This window comes from Sceloporus occidentalis, unplaced genomic scaffold (genome assembly GCF_023333645.1).
Source record: "Sceloporus occidentalis isolate IW3139 unplaced genomic scaffold, rSceOcc1.0.p SCAF_78, whole genome shotgun sequence".
Lineage (NCBI taxonomy): Eukaryota > Metazoa > Chordata > Lepidosauria > Squamata > Phrynosomatidae > Sceloporus > Sceloporus occidentalis.
The window spans coordinates 757573-778202 of NW_028317058.1; the positions used below are offsets into that span (position 1 = coordinate 757573).

Below are 20630 nucleotides of genomic sequence, written 5' to 3' on the forward strand. Positions count from 1 at the left end.
ATTTATATTTGTTATAAAAATAGGAAATCATTTATTGGTGTTTTTTTGTTTTCGGTTTAATATTATATACAACATTAAACTAGCTAAGCTCTCAGTGCAATCATATTAACTGCTCAGAATCCATACTGAGCCATGTGCCCTTACTCCATTCTGCCAATACCATTTTTTTATGTTGGCATTGCATATCACTCATGAGGTCATCATCATCACACCAATACAGAAAGCACAATCTTTCAGAAGAGAACTCCCTTTAGCATTCGTATGTCTGAACGTACCGTACATTTTAGTTATCGACATTTATCAGCAAAAGCAAGAAAGCGGAGGTGTCAGGGTGTGATGTGCTCGGCCGAGTTCCCCGTCTCACTGGCTTGCTTTAATGCGGTTAATTTCCGGGGACGGTTTTGCGGGCTCTTACGAAGATTGTCGTCCATCTGTAAATAACACATTCCAACTTTAGCAACATATGTATACAGCTGTATAAATCATTAAGAACAAATGACATCAAAACTGTCCTGGGATTTGGTTTATGCATTGGTTTTCCCCTCTCTCTAGGCTAAGGATCATTTCTTTAGTGTCTGTCTCTGGGGGTGCGGCTCCACAAATACAGTGAGGAAAGAATAAGAGTCAGGAACTAGAGTGAATGAAGAGTCAGATGAAGTGTGCTTGTTATGAGATTTTAGCCATGTCTTTAAAACCATCAAGGGCCAACTCTGTATTCGCATTCAGTTGGATTATGCATTTCGCAATGTAGTAACTCTGCCTCGTGTCACATCAACCTGGAAGCTTCTCCATAGCTTTCCTTCCCAAGAAGTTCTCAGAGCACCAGCTTGCGAATATAAGCTGCAGAATATTGCATAGATCTGTTCCCTTCGCACTTTACAAATGAAGAGTCATAACACAGATCTGTACCCACTACCTAGCAGTACGATCAACAAATCCATCACTTGTACGGAGGCCACAGATTGAAAGCCCATAAAAACACCAATAAACTACCAGCTGTTAAAACAAAAGGGACAAACAGTTTGAAGGCGTATTATAAAAGTGCATTCTTCAGGGGTCTGTAGGCAGATACACATCTCTGGATCGAAATTCTCTCATGACGGATTAAACAGAATGCGTCAACCATATCAAACACACACACACACCAATTGGCTAAAAGTATCGCCAGATAGTGGCTAGCTTGTTCTTAATTATGATGTCTTAATAACAACATTTGAGAATGGTTAGGGGGATCCACACCCCATCCTCCAGACACATCCGCTTCTAAACATGCGCTATGGATTTAACGAAAAACAAACATTCAAGCAATAGTTCTAAGTTGCCAGAGAGCCCCACAAAACACTTCCAAGATACCTTTAAAAACAACCAAGCTCGATATAAAAGGACAGCCACATGTCAAGGAGCTGAAGTTATTCATCCAAAAGCAGAATAACGGCTTAAATACGGGTATTGTTTGTTCTATTGGAAAATATGACTTCTTTCAAATATAATCAACACAACATGCCAGATCTGTACAAAGAAAGCTTTGTTCAGATTCACATCGCTGAATAAATCACATCACACGTACAAGAGTAAGAGGTCTTGCCATGTTTATATCTCCATTAGCGTATACCCAAAACAGTGGATACACAGCTAAGAAAGCACCCACGGGGCTTGCGCAATAACGAAAGACGCTCCAACAAATACGGTTTATTGTTGTGTTCTTTATAAAGCTTTAGTTCCAGGAAAACTGGAATCATATACCAGATAACTTCTTATGGGTAATTGTGGCTTAGCTACAATAGCCTTAACAGACGTGGAGGGAATTTTTCTGGTATGTTTCATCGGCATTCATCTCAGGACTTGTTTTCAGTCAGGTGTTAGGTGTATTATTGCTACTTGGCAAGAACACCGCTTCCATACAAACTTATCTGCAATAAGGAGAAGTGATAAAAAATACACATTGTGTATACCTGCTCGGCTGTGGCACATGGTCACTACAGGGCGCTCGCACCAGGGGGTTACTTTAATTCCAGAAATATGTAGTAGCCATAATTGCTATACCAGACGCTTGTTACAAGGAAGGTTGGCATTCGGTGGTGGAGGACAGAAGAGACTACGTGATCACACCAAGCTCACAGCACTTTGGTTGGAAATAAGGTGCGGAACTCCAGAGGTTTACTTTAATATTTTCTCTGTATATAGATTAGTGATTAGAAAAGATATTAAAGAGCACTAATGACCTTTTCTATTAGGTTGGACTCCTTGGTTACAAGCTGTGTGAGTTTCTGCAGATTGGCATCTAAGGCTTCTTGGCAAGCAGGAGATGTGTCTATACAGCCAAGATAAAGACAGGTGAAAGCAGAATTGTGGTTAATAAGAAGTGAGACGGTTAGAACAGAAGGTCTATAACAGGGGTCCTCAAACTTTTTAAACAGGGGGCCAGTTCACGGTATCTCAGACCGTTGGAGGGCCGGACTATCGTTAAAAAAAAGAAACTGAACAAATACCTATGCACACTGCATATATCTTATTTTGAAGTGAAGAAACAAAACGGGAATAAATACAATATTTAAAATGAAGAACAAGTAAAGTTAAAATCAACAAATATACCCTCCCCCCCTACCCACTATATATTCTCCCACCCACTATATACCCTCTCCCCCCTAGCCACTATATATCCTCTCCCCCCTACCCACTATATATCCTCTCCCCCCTTACCCACTATATATCCTCTCCCCCCTTACCCACTATATATATCCTCTCCCCCCTTACCCATTATATATCCTCTCCCCCCTACCCATTATATATCCTCTCCCCCCTACCCACTATATACCCTCTCCCCCCTAGCCATTATATACCTCCCCCCCCCACTATATATCCCCCCCCTCACCTTGAAGTCCAGCGACGGGAGCACGATGCTTCTTTCTTCCTGCACCGCTCGCTGGTGCCCGCTGCTTCACTGCTGAGCGCCGTAATATGACGTCATATTTTGGCGCCCAGCAGTGAAGCAGCGGGCACCAGCGAGCGGCTTTTAAAGGCTGTCTTCTTTTTTTGGATGCGGGGGAGGCGCTAGGCGCCCCTCTCTCTCCTCCGCATCAGTGTTTAAAAGCCGCTTGCTGGTGCCGGCTGTTTCACTGCTGAGCATATTGCGGCGCTCGGTTGCCATGGGTGCACGCATGGGACGTCAGTGACGTCGCTGCGTGCGCCTGCTCCCGGCGGTCCCCGTGTTTTTAAAGTAAACGCGTGCCGCAGGGACTTCACAGAGGCATCCTTGTGTTTCGAAAGAGTCTTTCGGAACACATGGATGTCCTGAGGCAAAAACACCCGGTGGGCCGGGTAAATTTTGAGGACCCGGTGGGCCGTAGTTTGAGGACCCCTGGTCTATAACATATCCAAAACACACGTGTTAAAATACAGGCAGAACTAAAGCTTCAGCAAGGAAGAGATTTAAAGCCTATGAATGTATTCCTTTTGGGTCACATGAATACATGCTAAAAATGCGTGCTCCCGCAAAAAAAAATATGGGGCACTTTTCACTATGAATAAACAACAACATTTGTGATATAATTCTATCTAGGAAATCAACAATATTGAGAAACTTGCCTTAATGCATTTCCCCAAAACCTAATATTCCGCAAAATAACTGGAATGGCAAATAGGACAGTAAAGAATGAAGCAAACTGGTCACTAAACATTTAAGTCCCCTGTGTTTTTAAATTTTTCATGCATATACGGTATTTAGTTATTACATGCAAGTTAGAGCAGACTTTCTTTACTTCCCATAGCTGCGGCTACTGAAGCCAGTAAGTATAATGCTGGCTGCACTCTCTCTGTAGCGGTCCAACTGGAGCCAATGGAAGCTGAAGCGGTTTATTTCTGCGTATCCAAGTCAAACATCAATGTTCAGCTAGAATACATTGGATCAGATCACTACTTATATCGACTTCTACTGGAGTTCTGCTCACTTTGCGCTACAGAACCCGTGCAGGAAGCATACGTTCCCCCCAAGTTAGACTTTTTTTGGGAGACCCCGATTCATTTTGGGTTGGATGAGGGTTTGACACAATTGTTATACTGCAACATTTGCCTTAAAAACGTAGTCGTACTAATTATAAAATTTGTGTCCTGGGTCTGAAAGTCTGGAAGTTTTTTTTTCCCCAATTACATTTCAGGCTCTCTCATTTTCCATGCTTAAAGTTATATCACTAAATAAACATTACAGGTTTTATTTTAAATAAAAAGATACAACTTTAGGAGGATTCTGTTTAACAGCCCCCCACATCTTTTGAGGGGGTCCCTTAGACCAAGGGGCCATAAGCAGCTTCTTAAAATGTTAGTGCCACTGTGGATCGCAGCTATCCAGGTAAGGCTTAGCTTTAAAAGCTCTCACGCACACAATGTAGGTATTAACTATTTAATTCATGGATCACTTTGTGCATACCTGTTGTGTGCGCCATGAAATAGCGGCTAAGAATGTTGTCAATGAATTGACACAAGTTAGTAAGCTGCTTCAAGTGTTCTTGTAAATTGACTTTGGGAAGGTGGACTTTGTAAAGAGGAGCAAGAAATCCAAATACAAAGGCATCCAAGGACGTGGGCCTGTAAAAAAAAATATAAAAAAAATGAATATTTTCTGCTCTAAATATCACAAAAATCCGAAAAGCAAGAAACCATATTTAAAAGAGACTTATGTCCCCGACACCCCTTCTATAGAAGAACGCATATTGAAGAGCTCTGAGTAACCCTAACCTGGCTTTCTATCAGTCGCAGTAAAGTCAATTGGAAATCCGTGGGAATATTTTACACACGCGAGAAATCCGTGGGAATATTTCACACACGCGAGAAATCCGTGGGAATATTTTACACACGTGTGCAAAGGGGGACAAATGTTAACCCCTGCAACGCCACGAATGTGTTATAGACAACTGTGGAATTTAAGGGGTTAACGCTGCACTGCCGCTCTCATGGAGCGATCAGGCAGCAGGGGGGTGTTGGGGCTGGTCTCCACACTCATGTGGAGACCAAAGAACCCTCTCCTCCTGTCCCTGAAGCTGCCTCTGTAGACCAGCCATTGCAGGGGGGAGTCTCTGATGACTGCTGTAGGCTTCCATTCCTATAGGAGTCAAAGGGCTTGTGGGGGCTCGTTTTTGCTGTTGCTGGTCTGCCTGGGCTTCCAGGCAGACCACCAGCAGCAAAGCCCCTTACAAAACGGGAATTAACCCCTAAATGCCGCGATCGCGGCATTGAAGGGGTTAACGCTGCCCTGTCGCTCTCATGGAGCGATCAGGCAGCAGGGGGATGTTGTGTCAGGTCCCCACACTTGTGTGGGGACCCAATCAACACTGAACCCCCTTTCCTGAAGCTGCCTGTGGCAGCTGAAAACGCTATTGCAGGTTTTCCTGCAATCGCGGTTTCAGCCTACAGGATCACTCTGTGGGAGGGATCTCAGGCTCGGGGCGGGCTCTGAGTGGCTGTGCTGTCTGCCCAGACTCCTGGGCAGACAGCAGCAGCGCCCCTGCGTGGTGACGCGGGGGCATTTTTTTGTGGATGTAAGAGGCTGACAAACTCCTAGGCGCCAGGACAAAATTCTGAGTCGCCATGGCGACCTGGCGTCTGGGATTTGTCGAGCCCTGCATTAAAGTGCTGGGGTCTCCCTTTCAGAGATTCTTAAATTCTTGATTTTTTTCTCCCATATTTTAAAAAGGACTCACCTAACCCAATCTTAATCTTATACTGGCTATTTTTAGACAACCTTCATTTATCTTTCACATGCACACTTCAACTGAACCTGGGTAATAATGATACTAATTAGATTATTAGACCACCTTCCACCAACACCAAGCATGTCCTTTTTTATAGGATAATTGCTATAAAGAACCAAATTCATTTGTAATAAGTAATATGTAGACTGAAAAGTGAAAAAAGTAATATAAAACCATGAGGTCAGTATGAATGGTGTGCATGCATTGACTGGAAAGGTGCCTCTAGCTACACGTCTATCTTGGACATCTCCTTTTTAAGCGTGCCCATTTATTTATCACACCATCATTGGACTCTGTGAGAAGCTATAAAACCGCACTACTTGGCACGAGGAGTAAGGCATGAGCTTCAATCCTGACATACTAATAAGTGAGCTACCTAATAACAAGCTAAATTATCAAATCAACACAGAATATCAAGAAGTCAACTAGAAATCTGCAACCATGAAATGAGAAACAAGAGCAAACCCCGACTCCTTCCTGCTACGTAAAGACAGATGAAGTATTCTACTTCTAATGTACTGCATTTCATTATTATTTTTACAACTCACGTGTCTCCAAAAAAGAACTGTGATGATGCCAATCGATTGGACAGAAGATTGAGACATTCTTTGGCTTCTTTATAAACCTATCAATAAAAGTGAATTGCAGTGACAACATATATGTGTTGATTCATCATCAAGAATGAATGGTAAAAAAAAAAAAAAAAAAAAAAAAAAAAAAAAAAGAACCACCACATTGTGACATGTTATAACTCCCAAAACAATGTATTATATTCGTCAATAATGTATAATTACAGATACGATCAAATATTACAAGAGAGATTTGACAGTCCTGTCACACTTTTATGTTTTTGTTCTAAATTAAATAATTTTGTCTAGAGTAAGTATTGCTGGAAAAAAATAATTTAGATACTAGATCTACATAACAGTGTCTGATAAAAAGAATGACAAATTCCACTGTAGCAAAAAGCCTTACAAGACTAAGGGCTTATCAACGTCTACTAGCACAGGTTTTACATACAGTGCAGAGGATCATGCCTTAAACACGAGGTCTCTGTACGAAGAATAACCCGTGTTACCTGAGCTTCCACTTCAGTCAGGCTGTATAATGGCGGCCGGCCTTTGGTGAGCATTATTCTGTTCAATGCTTCGCGAGACATCTTCCCAGGCAAGAAGAAACTCAGCGGGAAAGGGGTTCGGGCAGCATACCAGGGACGGATCACATTAGAATAATTTTCTGTGTCAACCCAAAATGCGTGTAACTGTGGTGTGGAGAAGAAAAAAAAAAAAAAAAAAAAAAAGAGTACATATATACCAGGCTAAGCTAGGGAAAACTAGACCGATAAGCACAAAGTAGTAACAGGCTTGTTCTCAGACAGACAAAATAAAAGTCTACATTCTAGACAGACTCTAGCATAGATAGGACAACCTAAACATTCAGGGTCTTCACAGAAACCCTAAGGAATCATTGCCCCACTTCTAACATGCCACACGAAACAGAAGAGACAGAATCACACACAGACCTTAAAAGGGACCCATAGTGCATTGTACAGTGCTACCGAATACGAGGACACTAGATAAATCAATAAATATTAGTCAAAAGATGACACTTTTGTCTCGTTAAGTAGCAAGATTCATGGGCGGTGACCATTATGGGGAGTAGCTGGTCCAGAAGTAGTAGGTTAATTCCAAAAAGCAGCCACGGCTAAGAATAACCTGAACAACGAATTCATTTTCTGCACACTGCCAAGGTCTTCACTGGGTTCACTAGGAAGTTTCTGTGTATTTTAACCAAATGAAAAGAGGTATTTGCACATCAAATTTCCTTAAAATCATTATGGATGAAAGGACACCCCCATTCCTTTCCCCAGAGAACAGGAGCCAAAGTAAAAAGGCAAGTCTTTACTAAATGTATCTTAAATAAAAAAAGCTCTTTCTCAGAATAGAAGCTTCATACATACCAGGGCAGGAAGGATATTCTCCTCGATCAGCGCGATATATGCCAGGGTGTCAGACCCTTCCTTTGCTGATAACACATAATCTGCATTATATTTCTGTAAAAAAAAAAACAAAAAAAAATGAGTGATGGAGAACATTTTCTATATCTATACCAGTAGTAAAGGAGCTGCATTTTGTAGAAGACAAATCTGCTGTGTAATATTTTGCTTCTTAAAGACAGCACCTAAGGATGAAAGTTATACCATTCTACAGATCCCGCACATCCAGGGAAACGGGGGGACATTTAATAGTTAATGGCAGGCAAGGCTTAAAGGAAAAGATTGATATTTTGTTCAGCGCTACAGATAGATATTAGGAAACGGCCTCCCAGTAAAAGCGGTAGAGAATAATGATCTACACGGAACAATCAACAAAACCCTCATACTCCCGGGCACCAAGTCGACATGGTGAATAGAAACCACTTCCAGAGAGGGGGTAAAAACTTGCAAAGGCTACCATCGTGTCAAGCCTCACAGCCCCCACGCGGAAAAGCATACAGTGCCGGATTAACAATGGCGCTAAGTAGCTATTTTCTATGAGGTAAGATGGGGAGTGGTGTATGTGAATGTACGCGAGCGTGTTTGCTATATATTCAGAGACAGCGTTTATGTTTATATACTGTATGTATGGTGCTGGAGTAAGGTATTGTGTGTGTATAAAGGGTAGAGTCAGTGTGTATTTGTGTATAAGTATAGTGTGGGAGTGGGTACGAGTGTGGTGTTGTGTATGTTACAGTATGGCACTAGCATGAGTGTGTACATCAACATATAGTGTTAGAGTGCGTGTATTAGTGTTAACGTGTGTACATGAGCGTATGATATTACAGATACATGCCCCAATTTATAATGGATGAAGCAGTCATCTAGAAACAGAGCAGATAAATTTTGTGAATGTGTGTTGGTAAATAAATTGTGTGATTTAGCTTCTGATCTTGTCTTTGTCAGCTTTCCTATTATTATGGGAAGCATACTTTAGCAGGGGTTCTTTGGACAGTGAGATCTTCTAACAGCTTCCACAGAAGGCTCCATAAATACTGGAGAAAGATCTGCAGCCAAATTGTTGAAAACTAAGAAAAGAAGTGTGTGTGTGTGTGTGTGGGGACACAATATTAGCATGAATATGGTTTAATGTGAAACTTTGAAATAATTTAATCTTTGACAGGTACACAAACACAAAAGAGGAATAATTGTGAAACATACAAGCTTGAGTCCTTCAGGTGCAAAATACATTGTCATGAAGGGGTTAACCATGGTACTGTACAAAGTGGTGCAGTGCTGAAGGTGTATTTTATGTCTTTTTGCCCCAATAAACATCCTTGGAGCCAATATATGAAAATAAAAATATGATCGGGAAACAAAAAAGCCGACTCCTACATTTTTTGCTGGCTCCTAGAGCCAAACCAAATTTGTCACCTACTGCATCAAACTAGCTATTTTGCAATTAAATAAAAATTTTACATATTAATCATTTTTGTTACTTTTGCCAATGGCACATGGTCTGACTGGAGATCATCTTAAGGGACCAAATAGCCTTAATGACTTTAAGGGCACCACATCCTTAACTAGTGGAAAGTTCACTGAAAGTTTTATATATTTTTTTATAATATAGCATAATTGCAAAAAGGTTTTCTAAGATCGATTAGCCTTTTAAACTTGGATTAGCGAACACAATGTGCCGTTGGTACACAGGCGTGATGGGAGTGATAAAGGTTCTCTGTGCCGTTTCCAGCTACAATAGTCATTTACATTACATTAACATCTACACTGTATTTCTCATCCGTTTCCAAAATGCTTTTCTTTGAAAAACAAGGACATTTCTAAGTGACCCCAAACGTCTGAACACTAGTTTATGTATATACGCGTGTATGTCCAGCTTCCAGTTGGGCAACCACTAAATTCAACACGGATGCTTCTGGAGCTCACCCCTCAGACCTCAAACAGATGTCAATATTTTTTGACCTTAGCAGGGTCCACCATGATGAAAGGACCCATTGACGAGGATTTTCATCTGGCCACAGAAAAAGTGAATATCTAAGCCGACAGTTCTCAGAATCTCCAAAACTTGCATATCTCATGTCTAATGCTGGTCTGGCCACCACGGGCTTGATGCCAGCGTGTCCTGAAGGGGCAGGAGCTGGAACGGGCTTAATGCGTATGCAGTTGATTTAGGATCTAGGTTAGTTCAGGCTAAAGTTGACCAAATTGACCACATCTGCCTTTGAACATTTCAAATGTACCCTGCAGCCTTTGATACTATAATGTTCAATGTTTTTCCTCTTTCTTACTCAGATATACAAATATGATCTTTCTTATGTAAGAAGACACAATCTTAACTACATTAATTGATATAAATCATGAGTTTACTATTGTTTTTAAAAGCTCCCTGCAATCCAGTGGTCTCCTGTGGGTTGTACAGCATTGAGGAGCTGAATGTTATTCTATTGACGGAGATTATGTTCAGGTTTCCTATTGACGTAAACGTTTGCCTTTTGCTCCCATTTTGCTTTTATCCTGCCTTGATGTGGTTTGCAAAAAGAGACTCTACTTTTCTCACTCCAAAAATTAAGTGCCGCAAATTCCAAAAACTCAGTAGGTTGAAGGGAACACCAGCACAGCAGATTTTTAAGAAATCCAAATATTAACTATTTTCATGTCTTTCCTACATGCTAAAACAAGAGAAGCCAGTTACATTTGAGAAGTGTAAGCATTCTCACTCTTAAATCTTTAAAATAACACCTTTCACTCACATCTGGTTTGCATACGGAAGGAGTCTTCTTAAACTGGGGTCATTTAATAAACATTCCAATAACAAAGGGCTGCTAACACTTCATCCAGATAAGGTTATATTGTAACACACTAGAGAATTATTTTATGAGGGGTTTTGTTATTTAACATCTAAATAATTCCTGATGACAAATAACCAAATGGCAGGAAAACTCCCTTGCCGAATATGAATTACTGACAATATATTTCCCATATTACAGCTTTATATGTAGTTCTGTCCTCCAACGCCTGGCCAACTCTAGAAGCAGAAAGGGAGCACTCGCTAGATACAGGGCTGGGTGTCCTACCTGCCCCTACTGCACAGCAGAACGTTAAAGTGCCCCCTTAACGATATGTATTATTCTGTACCCCTTACAGGGAGGAACCGGCACCAAAACGGCCAGTAACTAAACATACAAAAATACATTCGCCAGACGACACGCTCGGTTATCCTGCCCTGTCCAAAATAAGTTTACAGAATAAGCCAATATATAGGAGAGAAAACCTAAAAGGAGCACAGAAATCACATAATTTCTACCACATACATGTGGAATTGCAAATATACATATATAAAAAGTCTTCTGGGCAGCCCATGGGGCAATTTCCCCCCTGCCAGCCCTTCTAAGACCCGAAATCATTAATAATGTGTGACAATGTCCCTCAGAAGCCAAGATACCTTACAGCAGATCTGTATTCTTAGGGACATCCAAATTACATTACATTGTAATATCTTCCCAACTAAAACAAACAATATTTAGTTACCGCAGGTAATATTTTTCAGTAAACAACGATGTCCTGCTTCTTTCTATTTATTTTTCTTCGATTGAACGTATCACAGGACGTACCTCTTCAGCCTTCTGAATTCACCAGAGCGGTTCATGTTGGACCACGAGACCTTCAAATAATTTTATACAACTCCCTATTGCCTCACATCAACGGGACCTACGGCACTAAATCATGTCTAACTAACCCATTCAACCTACACTAGGGCTAATTATACAAGAATCCACATCACTATTAGTTTAGGTTTTCTCTATCCCATTCTGACACAAAATACATGGCGAGGAAAAAAAAAAAAAGGAGAGAAAAAAGGGATCGTGGATCATACCAAACACACAACCTGGAACAGTGTGATATGCCAAACCTGCCTATAGCTAAAAAAAAATTGAAGGAAATATTTCCCATTATTTTGTTCTCTTCCTTGGCCCTTAGAAGGCAATGTAGTTGGCAGTAGCCTATCCCAAAATGTACAAGCCACACCCAATAAAATATTACAGAAAGAAAAGACGTGAATGAAATATTTTCTGCTTATGTGTGTTGAAATGCTTCATTCAGTGACTCATACATAATTGGACAAGGACAGAAGAGCAACATAAGCAGATATATACCGTATATAATGTTGAACCCATGAAAGTACAGAAGCCTTTGAAATTCTTTAAAGACGACAGCTGTTATAAGGTTCCAATTTTATTATGCATTATGAAGGGGCGACCCTGGCAAGTTTTCCTGTAAAAGCGGAGGGAGTGCGCTGGCCCTGCATAATGCAATTGGTGACTTTTATAAAATTCTACTGATTTAACTATGATTTGTGAAAGGCTAACAAAATACTTCTGGCAAGAAAAGCTCTCCAGGGCTGGCCCTTCATAATTTAATGTGAAGTCAGTGAGTCACAGCTGCAGATCTCCTGCAAATGTATTTGCCAAATCCTGCTTTAGTGACTAAACCCCATAACATGAATACTAGAAGCTAATTCATTCACCATATTAACAGCCTGATATTGGTAAATTTCCATGCAGAACAAATGGGTAAACCATGTACGTCGTGTCCCAAGTGTTCTGTTGCTTCTTACAGCATATCACAAAACATTTTATGTGAAGGTCAAAGCCTACATATAGAGCCATCAATTGTGAATATATCACAGGTTTATACGGATCTTTACGGCAGGCTTCTCCACAAGTAGTTTGTATATTAATGACTCTACTAGGCATCAGGCCTAAAACACATTTAATAGGAGAGATACCATTTGAGTAATCAGTATATTCAATGAAGTGTGTACATACTGGTATATAGCAAGATAATAAATGCAACCCGATTAGGCTTGTCATTTCAAGATCAGCCCTGAATTAAAAAGTATGCTAATCATGTTTCATGAAAAATATGTGTATCTTCTTTGGATTGTGTTACCTTGTTGCTGCTGCACCATTATTTTGCATGCTGGTAACAGTTCTGTATGTATATCTGCTCTAGGAGATGGCCATTCAGCAGGCTTTGTGAAGTTTTATATGCCATGTACAAATAAAAATGTATGCCTGGTTAAAAATGTATGGCATGAGTATGCCCGGAAAGCGCACAGGAGTTGAATCCTGACATGCCGGATTAACATGTTATACGTATAAGCTGGGGTATATAATCAATGTGTGGGACCTGCTTGAAGTGTCAAGTGTGACCGTGTAACAGGGCAGTCTATCACAGTAACAGAGACTCACCTGCTTCCTTAAAAAGCTTAAGATATTGCCAGGCTGGGTTATCACTTTGCCATCCGACACCAAAACCGGCAGAGCACCTGCGAGAGACACGAAGCCTTAGAACCAAAAGCTAGAATTCAGTTCATCTGATTAGCAATCAACTCAAACAAGAAGTCAGACATGTATCCGCTTTCCTGTAACACAAAGCTGCGTGAATCCAGTTGTCGGGGGGAGGAAATTTGAAGCATTGCTGCCTGAAAAGCAGTTTAATGAATTTAGATGCCTGCACCCAACTGAGACATCCAAAAACCGTAGCCAGTTTGCGGCCATTAAGAGCTAGAGAAAAAGGTTGGAAATTGCCGTGGCGCTCGTGACACTTTTCCCATGAGAGATTCCCTCGAGTGAAGCGTGCTACTTTTTGCAACAATATTTAAAAAGATTTACTTGTTGCTCTAAAGTTGAACTTTAAAACCTTTGTGCCACTTACATTATGTATCACGGGCAAAATAACGCAAATAAAAACACATAACAGTCAAACGCTACTCATGAAGGAGAGAAGATCAGTCTGCCGCTGCCGTTGAGTCCGAATAAACTCGGAACTGTGAAGAGGGCTTTACTCTCACCAGCGGCAGCCCGCTCAACACCACTTTATTAATGGGGGGGCAGGGCACACAATAACAGAGGGTCCCGGTTTGCCTTCTATCAAGAACTTCCTATGTTCTATGTCCTATGCCCTATGTAGTTGAGAGGCGCAGATGGTTCCACATGCAATGTAATGTAATCAAACTATATGCCAGACAGGAGGAATAAAATCAGAACAAGTTATTCACCCTGTGCCAAGGACACAAAATCTAGGATCAGCTAATAGAAGGAAGTTGATAAACACAAGAAGACGGGGGAGAAAGCAGGAGCTGTGAGGAGGGCAGCAGAATACTTGTACAGTCTATCCATTATAAACCAAGATAATGTCCAGGACATCTGCTGGGAAAACCACAGGATTAAAAAAAAGAATCGAGATGTTCTTTGTTTTATTACCAGACCCCTCACTTCTGGAAAAGATCACACAATTCCTTAAAACCCCTATCACCTAAGAAAACTCAAGAGCAGCGTTCTTTCCTAACTATGTAATGTCTATGCCATTGTGTTTGGAGTTACTGTTAATTTCTAAACGCATACTTAAAGTGTAACGTTAACCAGAACATCGTGAGATATAGCATAAGGAACCAATAACGACCCAATAATCAGAAATGTTTCTGGTCGACCTGTTCCTCTCAAGTTAATATCTTCCGTGATTGCAAGAAATCTGTACGGCTTAAGGCTTAATTAAACCAAAACCCTTCTTGTCGTCGATATTTCCTAAACACATACATCATCAGCAGAACGCAATAGTATGAGCAAGATAAATGGACAAAAAGACTCGTGAGTTACTAAGGAGAAAAATAATTATACATTATAAATGCATTTGTTTCAAATGACCTAAACCAGGGAACTTTATTTAAATAAATTTAGTCCAAAGCGCTGTTCTTTCTAATCGTCCAGCCAGTAGGCTATGCAAAGCTCTTGCTCTTCAGGGGAATGGCTTTAGGTATGGGTGTGGCTAGTAGGGGTGTGGCTAGGGGGTGTGGCTAGGGGGTGTGGCTAGTCAGGCCCAGAGATCCTTTAGTGGGAGGGAACTTAGCAGGCAGTAGGCGGAACATGGGGTGGGTGTGGCAAAGTACCACTTCTCTTGCCTTTAGAAAGAAGAACCTGACAAGGAGAAGCAGAGACTGCACGCCGAATCTGGAGATTTCCCAATTTTTCTATTACCCTTATTTCACCAAAACCATGAAAAATCACTTCAGATATAAAACCCAGCAATAGTCCCCCAACAGAAGCAGACATTTCTTGTGTGGCTCGGTTTTGTATGACATATCTTGCCGGGCCGGCACTGCGTGAGCTTACTACTCCCACTTCTAGAAGTTCTGGATGACTGCAAGCCGATACACGTATTAAGTATTTTAATTGTTAGAGCTAATGAAATATTACCTTTTGGAGTGGCCCATGTATAATCGACAGGGGTTACTTTCAGAGGAGCACCAGCAAACCTTGCATATGCCTAGAAAATAAATGAAATGAAGTAAGCTATATGCAGACGCAACAAGCACAACTATAAACATAAAACCCCAAAGATCAGAAACACACAGGCAACGGGATCAGAATTGTGAGAAGGAGAAGTATCTTCCAGAAATTGAGGCCACAAATCATAGCTCGTTATGATTTTGTTCAAAAGGAAGTGTACAAAATATGCCCACATTAGCCAAATCAGCTAAAATCGCATCCTCCTGTTCCACTTTTGGATCGTCACGCATGTTCGGAAAGACATTTGAGAGTCCAACACAGCAGGCTGGCCCATGGCTCGCTGTGTCAGTGCTCATCACACACCTGCAGGCTTCATATCATGTCTCACTTATGCTACTCCCCGGCACACAAAGCTTGTTTTGTGGCAAAATGGGCACTAAGCATGTACAGCCAGTGGAACACCAGTCTACTGGACCAGGAAAGTTGGCAAGTATGCAATGTGCTACACAAACAAAGCTTTAATACTGCATCAGGAGGGTAAATTCCCAACTGAATCAGAAATATATATATATACCCAGGACATAACATATGATGCTATTGTATACAATAAATATTTAAGAAGGGCTCTGGAAACAACCTGAATACATAAAAATAATCAAAAACGCGTTTATAAACGACATTGTAAAAATAAATTCAATCACCCGTCCCGCAATCGTGTAAGTGGGTTACATAGCAAAATGTCAAAGGGTTAAACCAAAAACACCCTACTTCTAGCCATTTGAAATGTTGGCAGGTATGGGGGCATTGCAGCTCTATAACATCCCTGCAAATATTCCCACCAACATGTAACAAAGGAAAGGAAAACACTTATCAGAACTAGACAAACATGGACTTTCCACCAAGTCAACCTTCACAGCGTTTTTCTTGGGATCTCATAAAATACGACATTAAGCAATAAGCTTCTCTATGGTTTAACAATAAACATGCTTCCATACAAAGTGCGCCGTTCTTCCCTGCGTGCGGGGACTTGTTTTGCGTTTATTGCATTTGAGTATCACTTCCCAAAACAGACATTAACCGGAATACGCGGTAATGATTTTGAGAAGCCACAATAGTCTGCGATTCAAACTTATACAGAAAGTGTGAAATAATGTAGAAGCCTGCAAAGGGAAACGTTAAGAAAAAGCAACAGCCAAAAATCTGGACAGCGTTTACTGTAAAAAGCTGTAACAAATCAGAGTCAGCCATCGTAACCGCACACATACGAGCTTAACAAACCAAACCGGCATCTCTACTCTGGTTCTGATGAGTTTGTCCATGTAGAGTATCACATGCCGGGTCGTTTTTTTGTTTTTTTTTCTGACACTGGTGAGAATAACTGGTTCCTGGCCGAAAACGCAATCACTACCGGCACATGATGGCCGCAGGGTGCGTTTAACTACATTCATAGAAGACGTCTAGCTCTTCCTAAGCATAATGAAGTCATTGAGGTCATCTGATCTCCGACCGCAAACATCACTTTCTTGTCCTTTCTATGTGAAAGCGGAATACAAGGATAAGGCTTTATTACCAGATTCAAAATGCTTCCTTCTTAAGCCGTGTCGGGGGAACATTTGGATCTACAGGGAAAACTTCTCAGGTAACAGCACCCTGTTCGTTACAAGGCATGTTATGTCACTGATTTACTATTTCAATTCTGGTATAAATCTGTCCAAGAGGCAGGTATGTGTTAAAAAATGTGAATAGTTAAACAAAACCAAGCTATAGCACACAAAATAGGTACTATATGGATTAGATGTATACATCCTAAAAGCAGCACTAGGGTTTCGATAAGGCCAAAGACACATGCAGCCAAGAGGTACAAGTATGTTACAGGAGGTATGAACACCTACCCTCCTCTAGCTATTGTCTGGTGTAAGCGCCATCATCCTCAGCCTCATCCAAGTCTAGGCTTCTGGTCACTTGTTCTGCTGAGAACACCAAGCCACCAAAAACTGGCAACAGCTTTTGTGCCTTATTTACAATCACTGGCCACTTTATTAGGTTCGCCTGTTCCAATTGCTTATTAACACAAATAGCTAATCAGCCAATCATATGGAAGCAACTCAATGCATTTAGGCATGTAGGCGTGGTTAAGACAACTTGCTGAAGTTCAAACCAAGCATCAGAACGGGGAAGAAAGAGCGTTTAAGTGACTTTGAACATGGCATGGTTGTTGGTGCCAGACGGGCTGGTATGAGTATTTCAGAAACTGCTGATCTACTGGGATTTTCACGCACAAGCATTTCTAGGGTTTACAAAAATTGGTCTGAAGAAGAGAAAATATCCAGTGAGCGGCAGTTGTGTGGACGGCAATGCTTTGTTGATGTCAGAGGAGAATGGGCAGACAGGTTCAAAATAACAGAAAAGGCAACAGTAACTCAAATAACCACTCGTTACAACCAAGGTATGCAGAATACTCTCTCTGAACGCAACATGTGGAACCTTGAAGCAGATGGGCTACAGCAGCAGAAGACCACACCGGGTGCCACTCCTGTCAGCGAAGAACACGAAACTGAGGCTACAATTGGCACAGGCTCACCAAAAATGGACAATGGAAGACTGGAAGAACGTTGCCTGGTCTGATGAGTCTCGATTCCAGCTGCGACATTCAGATGGCAGGCTCAGACTGTGGTCTAAACAACATGAAAGCATGGATCCGTCCTGCCTTGTATCAATGGTTCAGGCTGGTGGTGGTGGTGTAATGGTGTGGGGGACATTTCCTTGGCACCTTTGGGCCCCTTAGTACCAATTGAGCATCGTTTAAACATATTGTTGCTGACCATGATCATCCCTTTATGACCAGTGTACCCATCCTCTTCCAGCAGGATAATGCACCATGTCACAAAGCTCACATCATCTCAAACTGGTTTCTTGAACATGACAATGAGTTCACTGAACTCCAACGGCCTCCACAGTCACCAGATCTCATAACAGTAGAGCACCTTTGGGATGTGGTGGAAAGGGAGATTCGCATCATGGATGTGTATCCGGCAAATCTGCAGCAACTGGGTGATGCCATGTCCATACGGACCAAAATCTCTGAGGAATGATTCCAGCATCTTGTAGAAAATTTAACACAAAGAATTAACGCAAGGTGTACCTAATAAAGTGGCCAGTGAGTGTATGTATTTGTGCTATTTAATAACGCCGGTCCATTCAAAAGTGAGTATTAACAGGCTGGGCACAGCTGACGTCCCAGAGTAACTAGCCTTCTTCATTCAGAGGCATGGAAAGGGAGATAAGAAAATGTCAACATGCCGCGAAGCAACTTACCCAACTTGGTAAAAAGAGGAAATTATTGCTCATTTGGAAGCCTTTTTTGCTACTCGATTCAATGAACCCACTGAGACAGCTTTAATACACGCGGCAGGTGCTGCATTGGGATAGGCATCACATTGGCCGATCCCTGTCTTTCAGAATAAAGCATTTCCCTTTGAAATGTCTGATTTTCTGTACTGGGCCTTCTTCTTGACTTCAGAAAGCCAGCCAACTGGCCCGCCGCGCATGCATAGACAAAGCACTGTATGCTTCTAAATACCTTAGGGCAGGCAAGAGCGTGGCGGGGAGCAGTTTCACATAGACAGGTCACACAAGTCACCCAGACCTGATACCAACGCAGTAACTACTAGAAGATGCCTCTATCAATCCCAGTGAGGATTTTTTTTTTTAAATAACTTTTGACTCTAAAGACATTCTTTAAAGTACAAAGGCACGTTAATAAAAGGGAGCAGTCCTCAGATTAAGCCTGCCAAGTAAAAAAAAAAATAAATCAATCATTAGCATAAAGGGTAAGGAGATCGCAGCAGCCAACACGCTGTATACTCCTTTTATTAAACCCACCACAGCACATACATGAGCCAAACACGCAACATGTAAGAAGGAGTTACAGAATTACCACTTTCTGCTACTGGGGGATTTAATACGGTAGAGAACCTTAATGGGGCTGGCTGCAGAACGGATGCGGATCTACGACTAAAATGATTTTACGGTGTGTGTGATATATATATATATATATAAAAATATATATCATAGAGGCCGTCATTTTCTAGCTGATGTACATCGGTTTGATCAAACAGTGCGTTATGTGACTTCCTCCATCTTATTGCAAAGCAATATATTACATTCAATGTAAAAGAGTAACAGGTAAAGGAATACAGGACGCAGCAACACTTCCCTGAGCAAATCCAATGAATGAACAAAACAGCATTCATTAAATACAATTATCCACAGAGGACATCCTTCCTCCAGCCATCAGAAAGTACCCGGTACCGGTACATTCACATATTGGGGTCAATGCTAGAAACCAGTGCGTGGAATACCCCCATCCCCCATATACTCCTAGATATTTATTATCAAAGGATGGACAGATCTCACTACTCTCAGCCAGCCACTAGGAGTTCACTTAGCAGGAGGCTCATCTGAATGTAACTTATTGTAGTTACAAATCGCGGTAGTTTTAAGCTGTCTTTGCATTACCTGGCAGCCATTATTTGGAGTTTCTAATGAGTGACCTGATCAAGATGCTTTCACTTGTTAACACTTCATGCGGGAAGCTGTGGGATGAGGATCACGCACTGCATGCCAGTCCAGAGGGGCCAACATATGACCGGTGCGGTACTGACCGGACACGGTGTGATGTGCCTAACGCCGCAGATGGCTGTCGGTATACTGGGCACTACCTGCCTGCGCAGCCCCTTCCGCCTGTACTGAAATTAACCTTTAGGGGGCTGGAGGTTGCAGCGCATTTCTTTGCACTACGTCACAACACCTGCCGGGCTAAGGGTTAAACGGAGGGCAGTGAAAGTGCTGAATCCCATCGTGCAGCTCCTTACCAACACAACCAAGCACTCGGGGTGCACGGAGGGAAGCCCCCAGTCACCGCCCCAGCACATGAGCTCCATCACAGGGGTCTGACGGCGGCAAACCGGCTGCTGGCGGCTCACATCAGCCCGGAATTTCCTGCCTGAGACGCTCCTGAGGAGGAGACGCAGGGAGACTGGCTAAACCACGCCCACACTGTCAATCAGGCCGCTGCAACTAACCATCCTACGCCTTCTGCTGCAGTCACGCCCACGTCGCTAATAGAATGCATGTAGAGCAGTCACTCGCTGTCACAGCGTTGAGTTAACCGTGTCAGGCTGTCGGCACGAAAGAGAAATAATGTGTTTTAATTATATAAATGTAACGCATTTGCTGCTTGTTACATTCGCTTTACTGACGATTTTAGGGAAGGGCTGTGGAACGCTGATTCATTCCTTATGATGTTGAACAGAGCCGGCCTTAAGTGTTTTGGCGCCCTGTGCGGACTACTCCTCTGGCGCCCCCATCCCCCAAAAAAAGAAAGGAAAAAAATCCCCCCCCCCTGCCCCTTCGCATTATCTACCCCTTCTCATTATCTACCCCACCCCTTCTCACTATCTAACCCCTCTCCCTATCCTTACTTACCTTATTGCCGGAGTCCTGCGGTGGGAGCGGGAGGCGTCCGTCTTCCCGCTCTGCCGTGGTGCGCGTTTGACAGCTGAGCTCCAGAATAATTCCGGCGCTCAGCATGAAACGCCGGCA

At 42.1% G+C, this 20630-nt stretch overlaps 1 protein-coding gene across 1 annotated transcript; it reads right to left on the reverse strand.

Moving 5' to 3' along the window:
• Nucleotides 1-326: 326 nt before the first annotated feature.
• LOC149285491 (metaxin-3-like) lies at nt 327-19969 on the reverse strand. Its single transcript, XM_089495297.1, has 9 exons — nt 19901-19969; nt 14994-15063; nt 12990-13066; nt 7705-7797; nt 6823-7005; nt 6293-6369; nt 4424-4581; nt 2223-2311; nt 327-431 (listed from the first exon to the last, which is right to left on the reverse strand). The coding sequence occupies exons 1-9, from the start codon at nt 19967-19969 to the stop codon at nt 327-329; spliced, it is 921 nt and encodes a 306-aa protein (XP_089351423.1).
• Nucleotides 19970-20630: the final 661 nt, after the last annotated feature.

Bases quoted from the DNA above. Each gene is read 5' to 3' on its own strand.
- LOC149285491 (XM_089495297.1), bottom strand. From the start codon at position 19,969: ATGGAGCTCATGTGCTGGGGCGGTGACTGGGGGCTTCCCTCCGTGCAC. The intron at 13,067-14,993 runs GTAATATTTCAT...TGTCTCTCGCAG, and splicing joins TACATGGGCCACTCCAAAAG to GTGCTCTGCCGGTTTTGGTG. The intron at 7,006-7,704 runs GTATGTATGAAG...TCCACACCACAG, and splicing joins AGAATATCCTTCCTGCCCTG to TTACACGCATTTTGGGTTGA.